The sequence below is a fragment of the Zeus faber genome (assembly GCF_960531495.2).
Source record: "Zeus faber genome assembly, chromosome: 6".
Lineage (NCBI taxonomy): Eukaryota > Metazoa > Chordata > Actinopteri > Zeiformes > Zeidae > Zeus > Zeus faber.
The window spans coordinates 34151782-34176661 of record NC_137201.1 but is presented as its reverse complement, the minus strand read 5'-3'; the positions used below and the strand labels follow the sequence as shown (position 1 = coordinate 34176661).

General features: G+C 45.5%; 3 protein-coding genes across 4 annotated transcripts in view; 2 read left to right on the top strand and 1 right to left on the bottom strand.

Moving 5' to 3' along the window:
• scaper (S-phase cyclin A-associated protein in the ER) overlaps positions 1 to 7814 on the top strand; it is a 56720-nt gene extending 48906 nt beyond the window's left edge. Inside the window, 6 exon segments of the mRNA XM_080001915.1 lie at positions 1097 to 1252; positions 2348 to 2606; positions 3005 to 3154; positions 6347 to 6538; positions 6983 to 7031; positions 7350 to 7814. Of these exon segments, the coding sequence (XP_079858041.1) occupies positions 1097 to 1252; positions 2348 to 2606; positions 3005 to 3154; positions 6347 to 6538; positions 6983 to 7031; positions 7350 to 7453 (910 nt within the window). The 3' untranslated portion in view covers positions 7454 to 7814.
• A 1547-nt stretch (positions 7815 to 9361) lies between these two features.
• Positions 9362 to 13958, bottom strand: isl2a (ISL LIM homeobox 2a; the record flags this gene model as incomplete). The annotated part of the gene is made up of 6 exons (XM_080002968.1): positions 9362 to 9478; positions 10027 to 10320; positions 10995 to 11302; positions 12193 to 12449; positions 12877 to 13066; positions 13928 to 13958. 6 exons carry the CDS (start codon positions 13956 to 13958, stop codon positions 9362 to 9364), a joined length of 1197 nt encoding a protein of 398 aa, XP_079859094.1.
• Positions 13959 to 16223: 2265 nt separating this feature from the next.
• Positions 16224 to 24245, top strand: etfa (electron transfer flavoprotein subunit alpha). 2 transcript variants are annotated; one of them, XM_080002562.1, is made up of 12 exons: positions 16224 to 16346; positions 17504 to 17656; positions 18040 to 18121; positions 18211 to 18293; positions 19042 to 19141; positions 19726 to 19836; positions 19915 to 20016; positions 20775 to 20843; positions 20948 to 21030; positions 22638 to 22703; positions 23054 to 23134; positions 24042 to 24245. In XM_080002562.1, exons 1-12 carry the CDS (start codon positions 16308 to 16310, stop codon positions 24075 to 24077), a joined length of 1005 nt encoding a protein of 334 aa, XP_079858688.1. In that variant the 5' UTR covers positions 16224 to 16307; the 3' UTR covers positions 24078 to 24245. The 2 variants fall into 2 exon arrangements, with proteins under 2 accessions (XP_079858688.1, XP_079858689.1); XM_080002563.1 differs by having other exon boundaries at positions 16247 to 16346; positions 17507 to 17656.
• The last annotated feature ends 635 nt before the right edge of the window (positions 24246 to 24880 follow it).

Here is a 24880-nt window from a genome sequence, read left to right as displayed (position 1 = left end):
AACTATAGATCATGCGGAAAGGAGAGCTCCATTTCCTCTCAGTTGCTCATTCCTTTGCATTGTAATTAATAATCCAATGCATGAAGCATAATGAAAAAAAACAGGAACAAGACTGAACACAGAGCCTCCTTGAAGAAGGAAAAAAAAAAAAAAAAAAAAAAAAGAGGAGGGGCGGGGTGGCGTTTAGTGCAGCAGTCAGCGTGTGGAAAGCTGCTTTCAACCCAGTTAACGCTGTGAAAGAGGACGAAGTCAAAACAAGGGCCCGAGGTTCAAGTGTCGGATGACCTATTGTTGAGGCTGGAAAAGGAGGGTAATCGCAGGCTGTGAGAGCCGCCAGCACCAACACAGCGGAGGTATGCGACTGCAGGACGGAGTCGGGGAAGTGAGACGCCGACGAGCGGTGGCTGGAGATGTGGAGGTCTCCATCGTGGTGGTCCCGTCGACTGCTGTGGTCCAGTCTGAGAAGGGGGGCGGAGGTCGGGGTCTGTGTGCCTAATCTTATTAGTCATATTAGTCATATAAGCCATTTCTGTTTTTGTCGCTCCATCTGCTTTATCTTTTGTAGAGATAAAGTTGCCCCCCCTCTTTAAAATGTATCAGATTATTCGCTTCCATTTGTTACATATCATGAAATGCTCAAACCCTCATCCTTCCGGACCCATCGGCCGGCATTTCAAAGTCCTCGCCCCTGCTCTGGTGGGAGGGGTGGGGTGGAACGGTGCTGCAGGTCAGTGGACTGTCAGGGGCCCGGGGTTGGGGTGGCACCGGGGGCACAACAGCCCTCTAATGACACTATTAGCAGCGATTTGCGGTTGAAAGAGTGCATGGAACCCGATCACAGGCGCCGTCATTGGCAGAGACAAATTGGAGATATCACAGTAATAGCGAGGGTGAAGGGTTTAGCGGGGATCAGGTTCCAACCTGCCGCCCTGCCGAGGTGCACACAGCAAAGGTCTTTGTTAATCCGTCCAGAGTTGTTTTTTTTACGCCAGAAACGGGGAAATGACTCTGAGCGTGCGTTCCAGGGTGTTCTGTAACGCAGCTTTCAACAAGACAATATTCCCGGTCACGTTGCTCTATTTGATGTTTCCCGCAGCTATGTGGTGAACATGGGACTGATCGACAAGCTGTACGGCTGCTTCCTGTCCATCCAAGGACCCGTGGACGAGTGTCCCAAGATGTCCGACCTGCTCCAGAAGGCCTCTGCTCTGCTGCACGGCATCTGCAAGCTGTGTTTCGTGGTCACTGGGCGGTGAGCTTTTATATTTCACCACCGACACCAGGACCCCGTGTTCCTCCATCACCTCCTCCTCCTCCTCCTTTCTACCTCCTCTCCCTCTACGCCCTCGCAGTTCAATGCTTTTATAGTGTCGCCCGGATCGCCTTGGTGCTGCTCAGTATTCAAACGTTCTGTGGCTTCAATGTCTGAGTTGTTAACCCTTTGGCTCACTGAGGTCAAAGAGATGACCTAACGGGCTTTTTTATGTTTTTAGTCCACATTATGTGATTGTTAACTTTGTGACCTTTAATTCCCATGGAAGGTTTAGCTGTGATTTACGGTTGGTTTGATGTGACCGACAACATGTACCGAAGTCACTTTGAACAAAAGATGACATCATCTAATGTAACCATAACTGTAATTTAATATGCTAAAAATCTGTATTGATGAAAGTATCGTTTCGGAACCGGCATCAAAGTCAAGCTTTCCTCACTATAATCAAGTCCTTTATTGGCAGTATTCAGGATTCCTTCAGTCTTTGGGTTTGCGTTGCCACCGGGCAACAGCCGGCGAGTCGTCTGAGCCGCCGTCCCCACCCATGGAGATAGTCATCTACTTGACCTAAAGCTCCGTCACTCACCATGAGCCTCAGCCGGCGGCGCCCACCCACATGTGACCCCGGCACGGGGTTCAGCGGCGCCGCTGACGGAGGCGAGCGGTCCGGGCTCCGCACAGAAGGACCGGTGGAAAGGTCCTCTTCTGCTCTGCTGCAGAACTACTTCATTCGATGACGCCATCATTAAATAAATACATTGAAATGCAGTATTATTTTGTCGTTTATGAGATGAAAGAGACACTCCAGAATTTCTTGATTTTCGGCTTCTCTGCGAATCCAGCCGTCAAGTGACGTGTTTCAATGACTTGGTCACACAGCCCCCAAATGAATTCACCTCTCGTCGGATCACGTCTGATGTAGAATTGAATCAAACGTGACATCATCATCTGTCACATTCAATTGTTACTTTTCATAGAATTTCAATCTTTTCTTTCGCTCCGATTTTTAGTGGTTTGAATTAAATTTCAATTGTCACCCTTTCTCTCTCTCTCTCCCCTCCCTCACCCACCCAGTACTTCCAGTGTGTTTGACCAGAAGCGTACAGACCCTACTGGGCTGTCGTCGCTCCTGCGCAGCACCGACCTGGTGGGTGTGGTCCACACCCTGTACAGTATTCTGCTGCACAGCTCCATGCCGGACTCCGCTGCCCCCCAGGGCCCGGCCGCCCCCCAGGGTCCCCAGGAGCCCTACGGCCCCGGGGTGATCCAGGTGGCGCTGCAGGGAGTCCGCTTCCTCAACAGCTTCGCTCTGCTGGACCTGCCAGCCTTCCAGGTGCACAACACACACCTCCAAGAGCTTGATCTACATTAAACAAGTTTTATATACAGTGTGTGTGTGTGTGTGTGTGTGTGTGTGTGTGTGTGTGTGTGTGTGTGTGTGTGTGTGTGTGTATATATATGTATGTGTGTGTGTATATATATATATATATATATATATATATATATATATATATATATATATATATATATATATTAGTTCTGAACCAGTTGTTGTGGTGGACAGTTTGAAGACCATGGGCTGCTCCTTCACCCTGACACAGGGTTCAGTCCTTTTTGAACGTTCTTTAAATGTTCTCTTCCTCTTTATTTTATGTCTGAGTTTGTGATTAGCTTTAAGGATCATGTCCATGGTCTGAAGGCTGCATGACCTGTCACCCCCCCCCCCGGCAGGGCGTGCTCGGCGCTGAGGGCCTCTCTCTGGCGTTCCGTCACATCGTCAGCTCGCTGCTGTGGTTCTGCTCCCAGCATGCGTCTGAGGAGCTGCTGCACGAGGTCATCATCTGCGTGGGCTTCTTCACCGTCACGCACCCCGACAACCAGGTAGACGCGGCGGGGGGGGGGCTTCACGCCTCCTCGCTTCCCTCATTTAATTTTCCGCGCTAATTTGGCTCTGGCTCCGCTCCAATTATTCAAATGCCCCAAATGAGCGTTGTCTGGCGAGCGTCCAGCTCATCAGCATTTTAAATTGGGGAGGGGGGGCATCACAGCTTTTCTTTAATCAGAACCAATCCTGACGGAGGAGGGGAAGCCTCAGCATCTCACCGACCCCTTTCTTTAGTTTGGTTGTTTATGGGCTTTATCTTTTTTCCTTGGACTTGAATTGGAATTGTTCAGGAAAGACATGAACGTCCTCACGTCCTGCAGCCTCAGGACGCTGGCGCCGCTTTGCGACTCGTCTTCTCTCGTCTCTCCTCGCTCCCGGACGAGTGGTTCTCTGGTGAATCATCCGTCCTGGTGATCTGTGCATTCTTTGACCCGATGAAATGATAATTGTGCCGCTGACACGTTAAACTCCCCCCCCCCCCCCCCCCCCCCCGCTCTGCAGGAAGGCTTAGAAAATTGCCATTTTCACTGAAATGGGAAAGAAAGCTCTCCGGAGCCCGGAGTGTGAGCGTGCGAGGTCAGAGCTTCTTTCCTAATCAGAGTCGATACCGAGACTCTCGCACGTTGAACAAGTCGTTTGATTCCTGATGAGTTTTTTCAGTGTTGGGTGGAACTGAACCTCACGCGCTCTGTGCTGACGCTCGTGCACCTCACGCTCAGACGCACACGCTTCCTCTGCGATTTGATCCCTGTCAGCCTGATGTTCAATCCCTCCCTTCATCAGTCCGTCGTCACCGCCGCCACCGCCGGCGGGCCGAGCGCTGAGCGCCGCCCGTGCAGACTGGAGGAGGCGGGGGGGAGGCGGGAGGAGGCCCGGCAGAGCAAACACAGCAACCAGAAGAAGAAGAGCAGACGCAGACGGAGCCCTTGTTTTTAGTAGATGATTTACTGGCTGCTTCAGGGGTGAGCGCAGGTCCAACCCGGTGAAGTGGGGACGTTCTGTCCCCGTAAAGCTCTGGGCGAGGACGCTCCACGCGTCTGGTTACCAGCGCAGGGATCAGCGCAGGGATCTCCTGGGGAAAGACGGCGTCGGCTCATGCAGATAGATGGAGAGTTATGAGCTTTTATTGTGTAAACAGCAGGTTTTTATGAGGTCCTTAAGACGCCTGGCCCTGGCCTTAAAAGTCAAGGTGGGCCATCTCTGAGCATCGTAAAGGCTGGTTCTGCTGAACGGCTGTTATCAGAGGAAGCTTCCAGAGACTCTTCTGGACATTTTGGGACCTGAAGTGTCCGATCTGCGGCTTATCGGCCTTGAATGCTCTGGATTTGAGACGTAAAGAGGAAGCTTGTCCTTGTAGATCCCACTGATGCCGAGCGCTCGGGCGACTCCCAATTGTCCAAAAAATAAGCTTCAGGCTGAAGAAACGACATCATTCTCTGTTAAGAATGTACTGAGCTTTTGATCCGTTTTGTGGAACTTGGCCCCCGACGCTGCCAATGCCTCTGTTTGGCAGCTGCTCTTATCTTAAATGCTAAAAACAGGTCTCATCCTCCTTCCTCCTCCTCATGAAACTGGTTTCAACCGCTTCACGCCGCGGCAGCAGCGTCTGTTCGTGTTTCACAGCGTGAACTTTACGTCCCCTCGTCGTCGTGTGCGTCGTGATGTCATAGCAGCGTCATAAAGTTCAGCCGTTTGGAAAGACCAGGACCAGGACCCGAGGTTGGAGACATCCAGACCGCAGGCGCTGGGCGAGGCCCCCCGTCCTGGTCCTTGGGACTGCGGAGAACCTGGTGTCGCTCTGGCTGAGCGGGTCCCCGACCCCCCCCCCCCCCCCCCCCTCACCTCCTGCTTTTACTCCCTGCCCTGGCTCCCAGCACCTGGGATGGGACGCTCCGTGCAGGGGCCTGCGTAGTGTGAGATTATGAGACGGGCGGGTGATTTGGGGGCCGGGCCTCCTCGCGGCCCCGGCTCCAGCGCCCGGCACGGGTGACGCCGTTAAATCATGATCCCTGCGCCGTAAATGTTTTGAAGAACGCAAAGTGAGACATGCGTCGCCTCGTGCTGAACCGCGGCGTGAACCACGGTGATGAATGAAGATCCTGCATCAGGGAACGCCGCTTCGCCGCCGCCGCAGTGTTGCAACGCAGGAGATTGATGTGGAGATGGAGGATGTGATAGTGTGAAAACAAGCAGAGTCTCTTCCATTCCTGCCGTGAGTCACCGGCTCCCACATTCCTCGGGGAAACACACGCTTCCCTCTTGTAGCCGCCTGCGCCTGGAAACACCGACATGAACCAACTTTAAAGCTGCGGCTGCACCTGCCGTGAGGTGTTCTGCTGGAACCTGGAACATGAACTGATAAAAGCAGTGAATTACGTCTTTGTTTATCTTGCTGTTAGACCCTCAAGTGCCTTATCAAAGACAACACAAAGGAAGCGTTTTACCAAGTGTACTTTCAACATCTTTTAAATCCTGTGAATTAATTTCCCCCACCCCCACCCACTTCCTCTCTGGTTTCCATCGGGTCCCGGTGTCTGTACCTGTGGCGGGTGTGTCCCCCCCCCCCCCCCGCCAGGATTTACTGTTCTGACAGTCCCCCCAGAGCGGCGTCCCCCAGGATCCCCCTAGAAACACCCACCCCCCCCCCCGCTGGCTGCCTGGTGCCAAGGCTGCTGACGGGGCCGGCAGGGCGTCAGCTGGGTGAGAACTCCATTAGTGCTATTGCTAATTTCTTAGAGTGTGTGTGTGTGTGTGTGTGTGTGTGTGTGTGTGTGTGTGTGTGTGTGCGCACGCACGCGCCCGTCGGGGGGGCCCCCCAGGACAGAACCAGCCTTGGGGGGGGGGTGTTCAAGGTGAAGTTCAGGTGTCGTCGTTCTCCAGAGTCACGTTGGATCTGATTTGATGTCGACCTGATTCCACGTTGATACGTCGACGTAAACACAGTTCATCCATCGAAACATGGACAAAGAATGTTTTTTTTGTTTTGTTTTGGTTTTTTTTGGCCCATTTTGAGAAGTTATGAAAGAGTCCGGTCGGGGTTTCATCAGCAGCTCCTCGTTTCCCGCTGGAGCAGAAACAACCTCCCATCCGGCCGTTTCAGAGCCTGGGGGGGGGGGGCCGGGCCCCAGGCCCCCCAGCTCAGCGTGTGGCCCCTGGCTGACGACGCCTCCACCCGCTGTGCGTTTCAGGTGATCGTGCAGTCTGGGCGACACCCCAGCGTCCTGCAGAAGCTCTGCCAGCTCCCCTTCCGCTACTTCAGCCACCCGCGGCTCATCAAGGTGCTGTTCCCGTCGCTCATCGCCGCCTGCTACAACAACCAGCACAACAAGGTGCTGCTGCAGCAGGAGATGAGCTCCGTGCTGCTGGCCACCTTCATCCAGGTGGGGGCACACACACACACACACACACACACACACACACCCAGAGGCTGGCGCTCTTGAGAACCCCCGCTGGTCCGAACCTTCTCTTCTCTTCTTTTCTTTTCTTTCCTTTCAAATAACGCAGCTTCGCAGCGGTTTGTTCTGTGATCTGTTACTGCGTCGGGCCGGACGATATCGACAAAGTCAAATATCTTTTCTTTTTCGACGACCATCTGGATATTCATAATTTGAGGATATTTTGGGGACGGCTGTCGCTGCTTTTCTCACATATTAACACACGGGAAGAGACCGTAGAAGCAGTCATTAAAATGTGCATATTCTGACCATGGGAGAGTCAGACGACCTCGGTAGGAATGTGTCTTCAGGCTGTTGCTGTTGTTTTTAGTTTGTTTGATTTTACAAATCAGTATTTGGGACGTGAGTCGTTCTCTCTTCTGACCTCAGGACTGTGCGGCGAGCGAGAAAGACCAAGAGAACAAGTCCAAAGCGGGAGGTGAGACCACGTCTTGATGCGTCTCTGCTTCTTTTATCATTTTATTCATATTGTTAGGAGGGGTTGAGATCAGATCCTGAATAATTCAACTTTCTCGTCAGAACGTATTTAAATATTTTTGATTTAACCGGGAAGCTTTTTTTTTGTTGTTGTTTTTTTTTTAACCAAACCAGACCGACCCTCCTTTGAATATTTCCTCCGAAAGTTCTGCATCCAAACTCTTGGTTTCATCAGTTCCTCGCTGGAACTCCAGAGTGGGAGCGTTTTTTAAAAGGCGCTTTGTTCCGTTGAAAGTTTCCTTTTCTCTCCGGGTTCCAGACAAGGTTTCCCAGCTGCTGGATTTCTGCGAGCTGACCAACCGCTTTCCCAGAGAGCACTGGGCCTCGGCGCTGCACTTCTTCCTGAAGAAACCAGAGGATTAGAGGTGGAGAAGCTGCGTTTCCGTTCCAGTCCTGCAAAAAGGGCGGAGAGTCGCCGAATGACGTCCACACGGGACGTCGCATTCTGTGTTGGTATTTTGGGGAAATCTCTCTGACGTACAACGGGCATTTTTTGCACAAAATTGTTTCTCCTTTGGACCTGAGCTCTGTCTTTGTTTCTGTGATGGAGAGAAATTCCTGTTTTTCCGTGACTGTGTATAAACTGTACCCCTTAATACCTCTTTCTTTCTGTTAATTTATTTTTTATGGGTCTGAACGACCAGACCAGAATGTCCTCTGTAGTTTGAATAAAGTGTGTGTTCTTTATATGTTACATAAACTTTCCTGTTCACAAATAAACGGTTAAACAACAATTTCACCATTTCCGTCTTTTTCTTTCTATTAAAGAGAAAAAAAAAAAGAAATGTTATATAATAAACCCAAACTGACATTTAGCCCCAGCCTTGATATGTTGTTTTTGTTTTTTTCTTGAGTCATTTATCTTTTCTTTGTGCGTTAGTTTTTTGCATGGTGGTCTCCTCATAATAAAACTTGATTGCAGCTCAAATTGGATCTCTGAATAGTCTCCATCCCAAAATCATTTTGGGGATGGATAAAAATGATCCGATCCCAAAACTAGTTCCAGTGAAAAAATGTAACTTTAAATGAAGGAATGTTATGCACCATCTGCAGTTACAGCCCCATGTGACACTTTGGCTTAATTGAATAATTGTTCTGTTTATTTATCTTTAATTTCCGTCATCAATTACCAGAACAATGATTCATGAAGAGAAGCAGAGAAATGCTGAGTTTAGCAGCAATAAAAAGATCTCAACAAAATCATAATTTTCAGTTGAATACTTGTTTTGACCTTCCTTCAACTGGGAGTTTGTTATTTTAGTAAACTGAGGAGTTGATGTTACTATTTATATTTGTGACAAAATACAAACATTTAACGAAATATTCTGGATTTTATCAAATAGATCTTATTGGATTGCAAGTGACAACTCTGGATGTAAAGGAACCTTCTCCAGCAAATTGTCCAAATTTTGTTTGACCCGAAGCTGTTTTCCAGAAGATAAACGATAAAGGAGCCGCTCCCTCTGCTCCTGGGGGCCCATGATGCCGCGGGGCCGAGGTGAGAGGCGGCCTCTGCTCTGCTCTGGGTCAGAACTCTGGACGAAGCTGGTCGTGTTTTTAGGATCCCACTTAAAATGTCCACGTTTTAGTATTTTATCAACCGGAGACGAAGCTGAAATGGATTTAAAAGCCAATGTTATGTCAACAATGTATTTTCATAATTATATGCATTTTTATATTACATTTTTTCTTCCGTTTTGTGAAGTGTGTTCGGACTCAGTGGGATGAATTTTAAATAAATGTGACTTGGACCAGCACCATCAGCACCATCAGCACCAGCACCAGTCATGTGTTCCTTTGTGTTTCATTTTAAACTGATAACATTTTTTATTTTGTCTTTATTTTTTATACTTATTGGTTAAATTAAATGAATTAAAATTATTATTAATTGTTATTAAAAAGTTGAAAATCCTCATGACAAACAGATGATCATTTCTTATCAATATGGTTTTATTGTTATTGTCTTGACGTCATAATAAATAACAATAACTTAGTTTCCTGAAAATTCACAACAGTCCGCATTAAATAAGTTTTTACAACATGCACCTCACTCCAACATCGGGCGTGGCTCATGGGCCGCGTCACCTTCCTCAGTATGAGCCTCTGACGTCATACCCCCCCCCTCCCTCCGAATGAACTTCTGACGTCACGCCAGGATCAGCAGTGCGCATGTCCGCTCCCCAGCGTCGCTCGGGAAAAAAACGTTTTTCCCCAAATTAGATCCAAACAGTCAGCCCCCCCCCCCCCTCCTCAGGACGGATCCGGTCCCGCTCACGTGTCCGCGGGGCTCGGAACCATGCTGTTCGGTGTGTCCGGTAACTGGGAGGACAGTGACGTCACGTCGCTGCCAGAAGAGTTTCCCAGAGAGCCCGACTCAGAGAAGGAGACCTGTGCGGGAGGAGGACAAGGAGATCAGAACCAGAACCAGGATCAGGTCCTGGATCAAGACCAGGACCATGCAGGACCAGGGCCAGGATCATCCAGGACCAGGACCATGCAGAACTAGGGCCAGGGCCAGGACCGTGCAGGACCAGGACCGGGACCAGCACTGGACCAGCCTTAACACAACCAACTGATTTAAAGTGATTTTTGGAAAAATCTTCTCTTATTCGGATTGGGAACCGGAATAAACGTATTACACAGAACTTCAGACACATAAGTAAATAAAATCAAATGGAATAAAAACACTATGACGGATGAAATGTAGAAGCACATACATTCACATTTAGGAGAATGTAATCACTTTTAAGGCCTAATTGTAGAACTGAATTAAAAACCTGCATACACAACACCTTTTATTATTCCTGTCCTAAAAACTAGGCTGCAGGTTCTATTCCACCAAGGCCACAGATATGCAACAGGTTGATCATTTTTTATATTTTTATTTGACTGAAATAAGATAATCATGCAGTAAACATTAAAGAATTATTCCTCACCAGGTGCTGGAAGGAGGGCTGCTCCAGGTCTCTATGCAGGTCCAGGTCTCTGTGCAGGTCCAGGTCTCTCTGAAGGTCCAGGTCTCGCTGCAGGTCCAGGTCTCGCTGCAGGACCAGGTCTCGCTGCAGGACCAGGTCTCGCTGCAGGTCCAGGTCTCTCTGCAGGACCAGGTCGCTCAGGGCCTTCCAGGGCGGCTGGAAGCTCTGCACCTCCACCGGGCTGCCCTGCAGGCCGGCCTCATGGGGGGCCGGGCTGCCGGCCACCAGGGGGGTGCCCGTCAGGCCCTGCAGGTTCTGCACCAAACACAGGTTCCACAATGAAATTAGGACCAGAAACTTAATCTGCAGAGTGCAAGACACACAAGGAAATCTTCTTACACATATATAATATAATACAAACATATATCATATAATATAAACTTATATCATATAATATAAACAAATATAATGTCATATAAACATATGCATATATAATATAAACATATATCATATAATATAAACAAATATAAGGTAATATAAATATAAACATATACATACATAATATAATATAAACATATGCATATATATTATAAACATACATATATAACATAATATCATATAAATATCTGCATATACTATATTACATTAGAAAATATAATATAATATAATTATATACATATATATAACTTAATATAATATAAATACATGTTGATGGAATACGAAAGATGTCTGCAGCGGTTGCAGAATAAATAGAAATGTTGGTGTGTGCATGTGAAGGAAGGGTTTAGGGAAATAATCTGCTGTGGTTCTATGCATTCGGTGGAACGCGGACCCACACGGACCCACACGGACCCATCGACCCACACATACCCACACCGACCCCACGGGCCCACGGACCCACACGGACCCCACCGACCCACACATACCCACACCGACCCCACGGGCCCACGGACCCCACCGACCCACACGGACCCCACCGACCCACGGACCGTCTTGTCGCCGTGCTGCTGCTGCTGCTGCTGCTGCTGCTGCTGCTGCTGCAGCTGCTTCATCAGGTTGGATCTCTTCTTGTCCTTGCAGCGCTTGTTCTGGAACCAGACCCGGATGACCCGGGGGCTGAGGCCGGTCATCTCCACCAGCTGCTCCTTCATCAGGGCGTCGGGCCGCGGGTTGGCGTTGTAGCAGGTCCGCAGCGTGTGCAGCTGCTTCTCGTTCAGAACCGTCCGGATCCGCGTCGTCTTCTCCGACTGCTTGTGCGCGTGGGTCCGGTGGACCGGCGGCCGGACCGAGGCCGCGTCTGCGGAGAACCGAGAGAAGAAGCATTTTACACGTTTTCATTTGTCCAAAATGCTCTAAAATATAGTGGAAGAGTCCAAAGTGGGGCGCGCAACACAGCGACATGGTTCACGTTCACCCACAAAGAGGAATAGATTGTTTGGTTCATCATTCGTTTTTTTTATCACGGAAATTATTATTACTTTTATTCTGTTTATTAGGAGCATTTTTAATTGTAATCATTATTTTTCTATTATGTATTGTGTTATTAATATTTAGTAAATTTTATTTTGGTTAACGATATTATTATTAAATCAAAAATCATAACATCAAGAAAAAAAAAATTATGTTATTGTGTCGTTTTTATTTCCATTGTTATAATAATAATAATAATAATAATAATAATAATAATTATTATTATTATTATTATTATTATTATTTATTATAAGTATTCGTATTGTTGTTGTTATAACTAAGAATATTATTATTGTGTTTTTCATTTTTATATATTTATTAATGCTAGTTATAAATATTCGTATAATGATAATAACAATTAGTATAATTATTGTTGTTATTATAAATAATATTAACATTATTATTAATACAATTATTATTATAATCAGTATTAATAGTAATGTGGTTATAACTACTGTTATTATTACTGTATTTTTCATTTGAATTTATTTATAACTATTCGTTATCAGCATTGGTATAATAATAACAATTTTTTGTGTTATTATTATTAATAGTAATATTAACATTATTATGAATACAATTATTATTATTATAATCAGAATTCGTATCATGATTCTTATGACTCTTGATCATCACCATCAGTCTATTGATCCTTTTCTTATCGGTTGAACTCGGTGTGTGTTCAGATCAATAACATGGGGGTGGTGGAGCTGCTACCTGTGCCGTGCAGCGGTGCGTGCAGGCGGCCCGGGCTACCGGGGCTCCCGGCCGGTTCCCGGCCCAGCAGCAGGCCTCGGTCCGCCCGGCACAGCAGCTCGTCGCCCCGCAGGCAGAACTCGTCCCCGGGCAGCAGGTGCCTGGAGCACACGGAGCAGCGGAAGCAGTCCGTGTGGAAGACCCGGTGGCGGGCCCGCATCACCAGGTCGCTGCTGCAGAAACCCACGTTGCACCGCGCACATTTAATCCCAAATAACCTGGGAAAAAATGGGTTAAAATGTCTTTTAGGGTTTTTATATATATAAATATAAATATAGATATATATATATATATAATAATATGCGGCACTTTCAGACCTTTTCTTAATTATCTAAGGAACAAACACTGCTCCTCAATGAGTCCTCATTTAGAAAAGGGTCCAACTTTTTGTATCTATAACTTTTGTATATTGTTTATTTCCCTCAAATTAGTTTTTTTCTAAATTATAACCTTCATACAAAGTCTAATAAGCACAAGTGGCATGAAGTGTTTTTATACACAATTTAATAACGCTTTATTTAAAATCGATTTCAGAGTCAAATGCAAGATTTCCACAAAGTGCAATAAAGTCCACATTTAGAATGCGTGACCTCCACCCTTTTTAACAGTATCTGTAGTTTGTTGGTGAACTCCTCCTCTCCACACCTCACATAGTCTCTCCTGCAGAAGGTCTTCCCGTCCCGCACGAAGCAGGTGCGGCTCTCGTCCAGGTGGAGGCCGCACTCAGCGCACCGCAGGCAGGCCGCGTGCCACTCCAGGTCCGGGGCCACACGCAGCAGGAACCGGTCGTGGATCGGGGCCCCGCAGCCCACGCACACGGCGGAGCCCGGCTTCTCTGCAGCGGGACACACCGCACGTCAACGCGGTCAAACCGTGTTGGATGTTTATTGTTTATTGTCATTATTTGGGGATTATTGTATAATGCATTTTATATCATTTCTAGGTTTATTTATATTTTTAAGTATCTTTATGTTAATTGCATTTGCCATTTGTTCTATATTTTGTTCGTATTACTATGTGGTTATTGCATATTGTTTTAATCTATCCCTCTGTCTATCTATCTATCTATCTATCTATCTATCTATCTATCTATCTATCTATCTATCTATCTATCTATCTATCTATCTATCTATCTATCTATCTATCTATCTATCTATCCATCTGTCTATCTATCTAAACTCCACACCTCCATTAAATCCTTTTATTTAGTTAAAAGTTAATTTACATCTTGACATTAGTTTTGAATTTAATATTAAAATCCTGTCACTTTTCAGTTGAATGCACTTTCTAAACGGAACAAAGTACAAACAGCATCAGAGTGGATGGAGTGTTGTTGTTGTTGTTGTTGTTGTTGTTGTTGTTGTTGTTGTTGTTGTTGTTCTGTTGAATATTTCAACTTCTACATTTAGTTTTTATTTCTTACAGGAGTGTGCACGTTTCCCTTCATATTTCTGGTTTGTCGATGTGTTTGTTTGTCTGGTTTGTTTCTCTGTGTCGTATTTGATTGTATATTTGTCCTTTATAAACATTTTCTTTCCGTGCATTTCTCAAAACATGTCTCGTATTCTGTTTAAATCAATGTTTCTCTTCTATTTTCTGCAGAATTCGGCGGAAAAAAAGTTTCCTTCCGAACATTTGCAGCTTCCACCTCTTTACCCAAATGCAAGTAGAAATAAGTTGAAATGAAGAGTCTTACTTTTGGAGCGATCCCCCATATCATCCAACATCCAGAGGCTGCGGTCCGCTCTGCACTGAGGACCGGGACACGGGGGGCGGTGACGTCACTAGGACGGGGGCAGCCGTGACGTCACCGGGACGGGGAGCGCGGTGACGTCTGCACGGCCACGCAAAGTCGGCGGAGCTTGGATTTCGAGCGTGTGTTGTTCTAAAGGACTGGGAGCTTTTCTTTTTTTCCCCGAAAGAAGATTTAGGGACAGTGTGACTTTGCGGAAAGAATTACCGAAAACACGTTATTATTTTGATTATTATTATTATTAATAATAATAATAATAATAATAATAATAATAATAATAATAATAATAAATAACAGTGATAATAATGTAATAATTATTATTATTATACTGTTAGCTTGTATTATTCCCATACTACTGTAAGAGCGCCCTCTAGTGGTTTCCCAACCCATTCAGACACCATTGGCCTTGTGAAGGTTTTTGTCAGACTTCAATAAAAGTTATGACGTGAGCTGATGTGATTCCAACTGTACCTCAGTAATTCATCTCATTTTAGGATAAACTGACTTTGAAGGTCCATACATCCTTCCAGCAAACTAGAATAACAAAATACTGTCTGAATAATTTGGGTAATTATTAAATATATTATAATGTTAGTTATTAAAAGGATGATATAATATGGTATTTTATTGTTTAATGTTTTATTATATAATCTGAATGCCCTCAGTCATTACATAAGATAAGAATAACATTCATGCAGATTGTTTGTTATCAGGTTGTATGCTGTAGATCTTTTTGTACCGTATTTATTTATTTATTTATTGTTACACGAATGTTGTTGTTACACTAATCTCTGTCGCAATGTAGCTTGAATGTTATTCTCCCTTGTAAGTCGCTTTGGATAAAAGCGTCTGCTAAATGACTAAATGTAAATGTAAATGTAAATTTATGTATTTCATTTTATATTTATGTTTCATTCTATTAAGAAATACATTCTTATGCTTAACTTAAAACCTGCAATTAGAATTCTTACTTTCTTCTTTGCAGGAGCGTGTCTACGGGTGGACGTTCACTTTAGTTTCTCCAAACAAAACAGATAAAAACAGTGTTTTTATTGTAGATGTAGATGTTGTGGATGAATTGAATGAGACAAAAGAAGCCCCATGTGAGACTCTCAGACACAAATAGTTTTCTTCTTTTTCACAGGGTAATGGGCGCCGGACCCCTCCACAAAACGTGGATGCTGTAATTGTATTCCTTTGACCCCCTCTTCTCAAGATGAAACGGCGCCCTTGTTTACATCCTATTTAGGGAAAGCATCTTGATTGTCGTTTCCCACCCAAAGATGACGTCCTACGACCACAGCCGCCTCTGTGAGACTCTTACAGCAAATGTTGTCATTATCACCGCGACAATGTGAAATAAATCTATAAAAGAGAGAAAAAGAAAAACTGTTCAGGTGCATACATCTTCATCCATTTAAAAGATTCTTTCTTAGTCTGTATCCTCTCAAATTAACACTGAAAAGGAGATTAAACATTAAACATTTGCTTTTCCTCCAAAAAGGGGCAACGCAGCCCAAGAAATCAGATTTTTCATTTCCAAAACCTGATAACACGGTAGGGAAAAAACAACATTCCATAACAAGAGTGTAGGTTCTGCTCCTTTAAATGTAAATCCACAGTGTGTCAAGAAGAAAGCAGCTCTCATGGCTTTCTCTCATTTCTGATCCTTTTGTGACATCACAACTCCTGGAAATGATCGAGCACGTAATAAACGAAGCTCAATACATTTTAACTTAATTGATCATCACTGAACAAAAACTGAAATGCACACACACACACACACACACACACACACACACACACACACACACACACACACACATATTGTGATGTTTAAACACCCAGAAAAAAAAGAAATGAAGTGAACCATGAAAAATGTCAAACATCAGTACACATCAGATATAAGAAACTATTTGATATTAAATAATCCAACTCAATAAATACATATTAGTTCAATACATTTCAATGAAATAAAGATAATAACTAAAACAACAGCTGACTTTATTTTGCGGATTTATAATTCCACTATTTCAGAATTTCATAATTCCACAATTTCATAATTTCACAATTCCACAATTTCATAACTCCATAATTCCACAAACCCATTCATAATTTCATAACCCCTTCATTTCATAATTCATGACGTCATAGATGTATCTTCAGGTTCAGGTACAAAGGTGCGTCTCGGCATCATCCCGCGAGAGCGCCGCGTCATATCGCGAGAACTGCGCGCATACGTAACCCGACCTTTAGCCTAATTAGCAGTTAGCTGCTAGCAGACCTAGCAGAGGGGACCCGCAGCGGCAGCGGCAGCAGCAACATGCACAGAGCGGCGAGCAGGAGCGGCCTCAGGAAGCTGGTGAGACCCGGACACCTCGTCTAAAGGTTTCACAGAGACGACGCGGCACGAAGCCGGGTTAGCGGTTACCACGTAGCCCCAGGCGGGACGATGCTAATGCTAATGCTCGCCGAAGCACACCCGGAAGGTCCAGACACCGTCAACTCGAAGCCGCCAACAAGTACTTTCCAGCCTGGAAGTCTGCTTCCAGCCTGGAAGTCTGCTTCCAGCCTGGAGGTCTGCTTCCAGCCTGGAGGTCTGCTTCCAGCCTGGAGGTCTGCTTCCAGTGGAGGGATTCGTGTGTGGTGTGATCGCTGTTACAGGCTGCGCTTGGGGGCTCTGCTCGCCTCGCCGCGACACCTGGAACCTGTTTAACAAAGCTGCAAAAAAATGCCCAATATACAGTGAAAACTCCGTGTAACAAGTGCGGGTTTGCGGGGAGCCCGCTCGGCGTGGGTCCGCCGGGTCGGTTCTGTCGGTTCTGTCCGGTGGATGTCATTTATCCGGGTGACCTCTAGAAGCCGACGGGCCCAGCTCCTTCCAGTGAAACCAGTGTCAGTTTCTGTCAATAATCCGCTTTTTCTACCTTTTGAAATGTCCACCTACAACACAAGCTCTGCCTCGTGGGTCTGGTGCTCTTTATTATTATTATTATTATTATTATTATTATTATTATTATTTGGTTGCTTTATATTAATGTAAAGCACTTTGATTTCCATCGAGTGTCTGAAAGGTGACATGCAAATACAGGTGATTATTATCTATATTTCTGATGATTATTGACTTGTTTGCACGTCCCTTAAAAAATTTTTTTACAAATATTACGCCTTGACAATCACAATAATCTCAAATATTGGATATCGGGGTCTTAAGTTCAGCGTCAACATCTTTGAGCCACATACACGATGCAGAAGAACCTGATTCATTTAGAAAAAAAACAACCTCGTCTTCATTTGAGATTTTTTTTTTGACCCTAAAAAACCTCCCTTCAAATGTCTTAAAATGGGTCTTTATAAAGCAATGTCAAATGTAATTGTGGTGCGTGCAGACAGGTCCCTAACCCGACTGAAGTGATCACAGCATTTTTCAAATGCTTTTGCCCCCAATCCTCCAACCAGTCCTGTGAGAAGAGCAGCTGGTTTCATCTGTGTGTGTGTGTGTGTGTGTGTCCCCTCCAGCAGAGCGGCTTCCTCCGGAGGTTCCAGAGCACCCTGGTGGTGGCAGAGCACAACAACGACAAGCTGACGCCTGTCACGCTCAGCGCCATCACCGCGGCCGCCAAGCTGGGCGGAGACGTGTCCTGTCTGGTGGCGGGGGCGCAGTGTGCCAAGGTGGGTCCCCGGATCGGAGGTTCTCAACGTGCGGTCTGCGGACCCCCAGGTGGTCCTCCCAGAGGTTCGAGGGGGTCTCCAGCAAAATGACCAATAGTTAAACTTCACTTTATTCGTCATCTCCAAGACGTCAGCGCCGTGAGAGAAGGTCCAGTCAGGACTGTTTGGATCCTGGTTCCACTGTTCTCTTCCTGACGAGAGCAGAGAAACTGAATCACATCTGATCAACAGATATTGATCAGATTGGATCCAGAGACTTAATCAAATGGATCAAACTGAGGTTGATGGACGTGGAAACTGGATTTTAATTTGGTCATCGCTGAAATATGACACACTTATGTGAGAGGGTGTAATTGTTTTTTATTCTACTGAATTATTTTCAGGTTGTAGAGCAGATCAGCAAAGTGGCCGGTGTGAAGAATGTTCTGGTGGCCCAACATGATGCTTACAAAGGAGCGCTGCCGGGTAGGAGGCCTGAGGGAGATGGGCGGGGCAGGGAGACGTTTGGCGCGTTGTTTGTGTTAAAACTCTGAATGTTCTGATGCTTGTTGCAGAGGAGTTGACTCCGCTGATCTTGGCGACGCAGCAGCAGTTCAAATTCACACACATCTGTGCCGGAGCGTCGGCCTTCGGAAAGGTACGCTGGAGCTTGGAGTGGTGTTTCGGTAAATGTGTTCTTCTGATTCCAATATGCCCTCTACTGAAATGGGATTATTTCATATATTTTATCTTAATTCATTTCAATCAGCCATTCTCACACAAGATTATTGCTCTAATTCAGAAACCCTTCAGGGTCCACTCAGTCTAGATCTAAGCAAACAGAGGTTAAACATTTGCAGAGAGTTCAGATTCTCCTTTTCCTGGCAAAAGACACGTCACGGTGTAATAACACAGCAGCCACTTCCTGCTTAAAAACATTCAAATCCACCGCACCTTGAGCGGTCACATCTGTACTTACAGCAAATGAGAAAGCTGTCCAATAAACAGACATTGCATCGGCCTTTTAACAAGGTTGTTGGATGATTTGAACGTTGCGTCGTCGGGTTCTGGGAACTCGGACGCATTGAAGCAAACGGGGTCAAAGTTCAGTTTGTTTGAAGTTTGAACAGAGCACCGCAGCGGCACAGACCAGCGCTGACGGAGTTAAATGCAGTTTCATGCATATCTAAAACAATTACAATAATAATTATAACCTTAAATACACAACATGCAACTCAAAGTGTTTTGCATCAAAACAAGGCAATGAAATAGAAATATTAATATACTACAATAATAAAAAGACAAAATGCATTTATTAAAAATAAGTCAATATTATACTCAATTTCAGTTTTGGGTCAAATTCGAGCTTGAAGGATCAGGACGCATCTTGACTGTTTGTTCTGCAGAACCTTCTTCCCAGAGTCGCTGCCAAACTGGACGTGGCTCCGATCTCTGACATCATCGAGATCAAAGCCCCCGACACCTTCGTCAGAACCATCTACGCCGGTAAAGACAACGATTGTTCAATTCAAGTAACCGAACGAAACAATGTTTAATTCAGGATTCTTACCAGGTGCTTGAGGCGCTTTAATCTTCTCCTCAGAAATTTTAAGAACTGGAATACCTTTTTAAAATATCCCCTTTTGTGCTGAAGTGCTTGAAAGGTCCTTGGGGGGGGAAAAAAAACAATCATTGAAAACGTGTGATATCCCCCCTGGCTTTGTTTTTCAAATCCTAACGTAATAACATTTTTCCAGGAAACCTTTTACAACATAGATGTAAATTAAATTCAGCGTGGTTGACACTTAAAATAGTAGATGACATTGACTGGGTCTGTCTGTCTGTCTGTCTGTCTGTCTGTTTGAGAAAATCTCAATGTCATCTACTATTTCAAGTGTCAACCACGCTGAATTTAATTTAGAGAGAGAGAGATCTGAAAATAGTGCTTAAAAAAGTGCTTGAATTTAATTTTCTAACACCAGAATGAAGCCTGTTTATTAGATATGGATTGATCTCGTAATGGGTCTGAGGTCGTCAACACTTTTGATTTCATTGAAGTTTTTATTTTGAGTGAAGTTTCTATTTTCCAGGAAACGCGCTGAGCACCGTGAAGTGCAACGAGCCGGTCAAGGTTTTCACCGTCAGGGGAACGTCGTTCGAAGCCGCTGCCGCAGAGGGAGGTAGCGCCGTGTCGCAGGAAGGTTTGAAGCCTCATTTATTCACAACATTGAATTGATTGATTTGGAATCAGTAGTAACAGGCCGCTGTGTTCGCTGCAGTGGCTGCGTCGCCCCCCGTCGGCAAGTCAGAGTGGGTGGAGCAGAATCTGACCAAGAATGACCGCCCCGAGCTGACCAGCGCCACGGTGGTGGTGTCCGGAGGTACGACTCCCACTGGCTTAAAGAATAATAATAATAATAATAATAATAATAATAATAATAATAATAATGACACACATTGAGAGCTGGGACACGTGGGGTGGGACTTGATTGGTCTCGTTTAAATCTAGTTTGGCATTAATTAGGAGAGAATAACACGTTTAAATGAGAGAAGTTTCTAAATCTATTATTTAACTCAGGAAAAATGAGCTAAAATGACCTTTTATGGAAAACGTCCTTTTTCACAGCTTGTGCACGTACATTAGTGTCTCTGATGGAACCACTGACACACACACTGTGAAATAAGACGACTCACTCCATATGCTGTGATCTGTCTGTTAAATAAAACATGTGATTCAACAAGACGTTCACATCTGAGTCTCAGTGCTACGTCACGTTGACTCACTAGAATTAGAACTGCCCCCAATCTGTAGTAACTCCACCCACGGCTGCAGAACCATCAAGCACCACGCACAAGTCTTTTAAAAGGAAGGGGAATTAATACTGACTGTCCATGACAAAACTGCAGACCAGGGACATATAAGTATTTAAAAAATAACCCTCACCTGAGTGACGGTGACGTCACCCGGTTTTCTTTGTGACAGCGGCACCAAAGTTGCCTCTTTAAATCAGCTCAAATTTAAGCCAATTTATTCATGTAATGAATTAATTTACTATTAAATCGGTGTCATAAATTCTACATTTGCTGTTAAAGTTTTTATGTATTTGGTAAATAAGAAGCAGGGTTTGTGTTTTTACAGGACGTGGTTTGAAGAGCGGAGAGAACTTTAAGCTGCTGTACGACCTGGCTGACAAGATGAACGCTGCAGGTGAGGTGTGTGTGTGTGTGTGTGTGTGTGTGTGTGTGTGTGTGTGTGTGTGTGTGTGTGGTGTGTGGTGTGTGGTGTCGTCTTTTGACTGAAGCTCGTTGCAGTCGGAGCGTCCAGAGCCGCCGTGGACGCCGGCTACGTCCCCAACGACATGCAGGTTGGACAGACCGGGAAGATCGTCGCTCCGGTGAGTCCTGCACGGAGACGAAAAACTGAGCGACAATGAAGGGACCATGAGTCTGAAATAAGATTTGTCACTTTTTCATTTTCTGAATAGAAAATGATTAAAAAAGACCTGAAACAGAAGATGTGACGTGTGGTAAAAGTCCTTTTGCCAGGTTCTAAATATTCCTTTTTGTTGAATCTACCATTGAGATGAGAGATGACTCCGTGTATTGACTCAGACTACTACATGTGGAGTGTAGGTTTTCTTTGAGGTGTTTTGACTCAGTTGTGTGTGAGTCGCAGGAGAAGCTGGTTCTGCCTCCGTCGTCTCCATCTCGGCCTCCTTTTGGAACGGAGGCAAATTAAGAAGCGCCGCGCCGCTTACCTCTGGACTCCCGTTACTTTTCCGTCTCTGACGTTTCCGAAATGAATCGGGATCAAGATGGACGCCGCGCTGTTTTAACCGGGTTAGCGTCCCGTCATGCGGCTCCGTTGGGAGGCTCCACGGGGAGGCGTGGTGCTGGTTATCTGCACATTAGAGTCTGTGAAATGGCGACGGCGGCACATTCAGGATCCTAAACGCTTTAGCCGATCCATTAAAGCTCCGCTCTGACCGCCGCAGACAGATTAGATTTCCCAAATGTCACGCTGGATGCATTCTGGCTTTGTGTGTTTAAGTAGATGTTGGTTTGAAACAGTTTTATGTATTTAAAATGCTCTCTGTGTAACGTTCATGAAGGAATCCACATAAAATGCTCTCGAGTAGGACAGCGTTGAGGCTGCGTCAGTGTCATGATGTGAGACTAGAAATCACCTGGATGATGGTTATATCGTTCACTTTAAGAAGCATTATCTTAGGGGATGGTAGCTCAGGAGGTAGAGCTGGTGGTCTAGTGATCTAAAGGTTGCTGGTTGGATCCCAGGCTCCTCCTGCTAGCATGCTGTAGTGTCCTTGAGCAAGACACTTAACCCCTCATTGCTCCTGATGGCTGCGTCCGTCGGTGTTTGAACAATTGTAAGTCGCTTTGGATAAAAGCGTCTGATCAATGACTAAATGTAATGTATTATGGAAATTAAACATGAAGGTAGTTTTCTGAATGTCATGTTTTAACCAATGGTTATAATATCCACCTGACTCATAATTGGTTCTGAAATAACTTGTGTATAAATATCTTACCGCCATCCCCAAAATATGGTCAAATTGTCGATTAGTGATTTGAGGTGATGTGGTTCTGGTTCTGATTGTCTTGGTAACGACACGTTGACCCTGCCCGACGCCCGGTGGTTACACATCCTCAGCGTCCGGATCGCCGAGCGTAATCCAAGAGGTTCTGCCCGAGCGCTCGGTTCCGCGGCACAGAACTTTAAAAGGGAGCGGGGTGTTGCTCGGCCCTCGGCTGGAGGCCTCTCCACACCCCCGCCCTGGTTCTGACCCCGTGCACGCTCCCGTCCTTACAGCTCGGGTGGTGATTGAATTGTCTTGTCTACGTGTGAAGATGATGTTTCTCCACTACGACGTCATTCATTCACTCACCCCTCCAACACCCCAAAATGATCCAAAATGGTCCAGCTTCTGGTGCTCAGACATCGGCTCTGAAGTACATAACTATTTGTTGCTGTTGTTGACAGGAGCTGTACATCGCTGTGGGAATCTCTGGAGCGATCCAGCACCTGGCTGGAATGAAGGACAGCAAGGTGGGTGCACTTTGTTTGGCCTCAACCACAATGCAAAGTCCTAAAATGTCTTAAATATGTCATTAAATAGTATTACATTTGAATTTGAGATGTTAATTTTTCAGTTTTTAATTCATCCATATATCTCTTCTATTTAATTAGTCACATTTCGGATATTCTAAAACTCTTGACCCCAATACTTGAGACATTTGTCAAATCAATCTGTGTTTAGTTGAACTCCACCTGCACAGCCAGCATGGATACACTGGTGGAAGAGGTTTTTTTTTTTGTTTGTTTGCCTTTGTGCTTCATTTCCTCTTCCTGTGATAAGTCGTCCGTCTTAAAATCTACAAATCACTCTTTAACTTCAGACCATTGTGGCGATCAACAAGGACCCTGAAGCTCCGATCTTCCAGGTGGCAGACTACGGCCTGGTGGCCGACCTCTTCAAGGTAATGCTTGATAAGCAAACAAATAATAGTTTATCTTCTGCTCTGATGGTTTAGGCTTGTAGTGGTGTGAAAGCACACACGCGTCTCAGTAAGAAGAGTCTTTTATTGGCATTGAACATTTAGAACAAACAATCCGGAGCGGGAGCGCTGCAACAATTCCAACATTGTTTTAAAATTCTCTTAAAATGCGTCTGGAAACCACATCGCGCTCGTCTCGTAACGGGGCGCTGGATGTCGTGGCTCGGATGATGTCCCAGGATGCATTATTCCACCTGGTGGAAATGTGCAGCCGCTGAATTATTGACGAGTTGAATTAATCAGAGGCGAGTTTGGTTTGGAGTGAGCCGTAACCGGCAGAAACCTGAGGGAGAAACGGACGCGTCCCACTGCGAGCCGCCATCTTGGCACCGTCTGGCGGCGCAGCAGCGACGGCGTCTCGCAGCGACCGCCTCCCGATCCTCTTACAGCCGATGGCTCCTCTGATAACACGTTGAGATGGACGCTCCGTCTCCTCTTCCCTCCTGCGTCCAACTCGGGTGGCGGCTGAGGTCTAGTTTCCCAGTCGGCTCCGCAGCGAAGTTAAGGCTCAAATTTTATCAACCGATTAATTTTATTTATTTATTTTTTTTGATGGGCTCGATGTGTCATGTTGGTGAGATCCTGAGATTATAACGAGGAGGTTTCCTGTCGGGTTCCCAAGGACCTCTTTTCACAGCGGGAGTTGTCATAATTATGACCAGTGTCCGAAAGTACTGAAGTACAAATACTTCGTTAGATGGAAAATGTACTTAAAAGCATTTTGTTTTAGTTACAAAGCAAATATCTATACTTTGAGTACTTCAAATACTTCTACGTAACAACATGATGATGTCTGTTATTGAAAAGTAAAACTGTGTTTCCTCCTCAGGCCGTCCCTGAGATGACGGAGGCTCTGAGCAAGTGAAGCAGCGTTCAGCAGGTTTCAAACTCAGCTGTTTAACTGGGTCCTGGTCTGGAGCTCGACGTCGGGTGGAGGTGGCCTGCGGCGCGTGGGGGCTCTGTGCCGTGGTTTCCGGCGTGATGGACGTAGCTCGCTTCATCTGCTCTAAATAAAACATCTGTGAGACATGGACGAGGCGTTGAAACCGCTCTGCTTTTGCTGGATTGTTTTTCCATTTATTTCTTCCTGCTGCACACGTTTCCTCCGTGGTCGTCAGGCAGGAAATGCCCGTTGACGTTAAAAGGAACAGGATCAGTTTGTTGAATCCAAAAGCAAATCCCAAAAGTTGATGCTGTGACGTTTCCTTCTGTGACGTTTGACGAGCGCTTCGCTAGAGCGTCGACGGTTCCGGTCGTCACCGTGCATGCTGCTTTTCTGTTTGGGGTCAGTTAATAATCACATAATCACATGAGACATAGAACAGAAAAAACAAATGTACTGATACGATTACATTCCATGGATTTAATTAATTGTAATATTTCTGTAATTCACGTGGTTTCAAACGGAGTCTCACGTATGAAATGTCAATATCGATATGTAATGGTATCGTTACAACTCGACATTTCGTTCCAGCTGACCTACTCGGCTGAATACGAAAATACACATTCTTTGTAAGATGGAGCCATCCGGCGGACCGGAACCGGCCCGCGGGCCACAGGTTCCCCACCCCTGGTGAGCGTCAACAAGCTGGGACGGTAAAGGTTTTGGACTCGTCGGGACACTGAACACCTGATCTTACAGTATTTACAGCTTTTAAACAGGAAAAT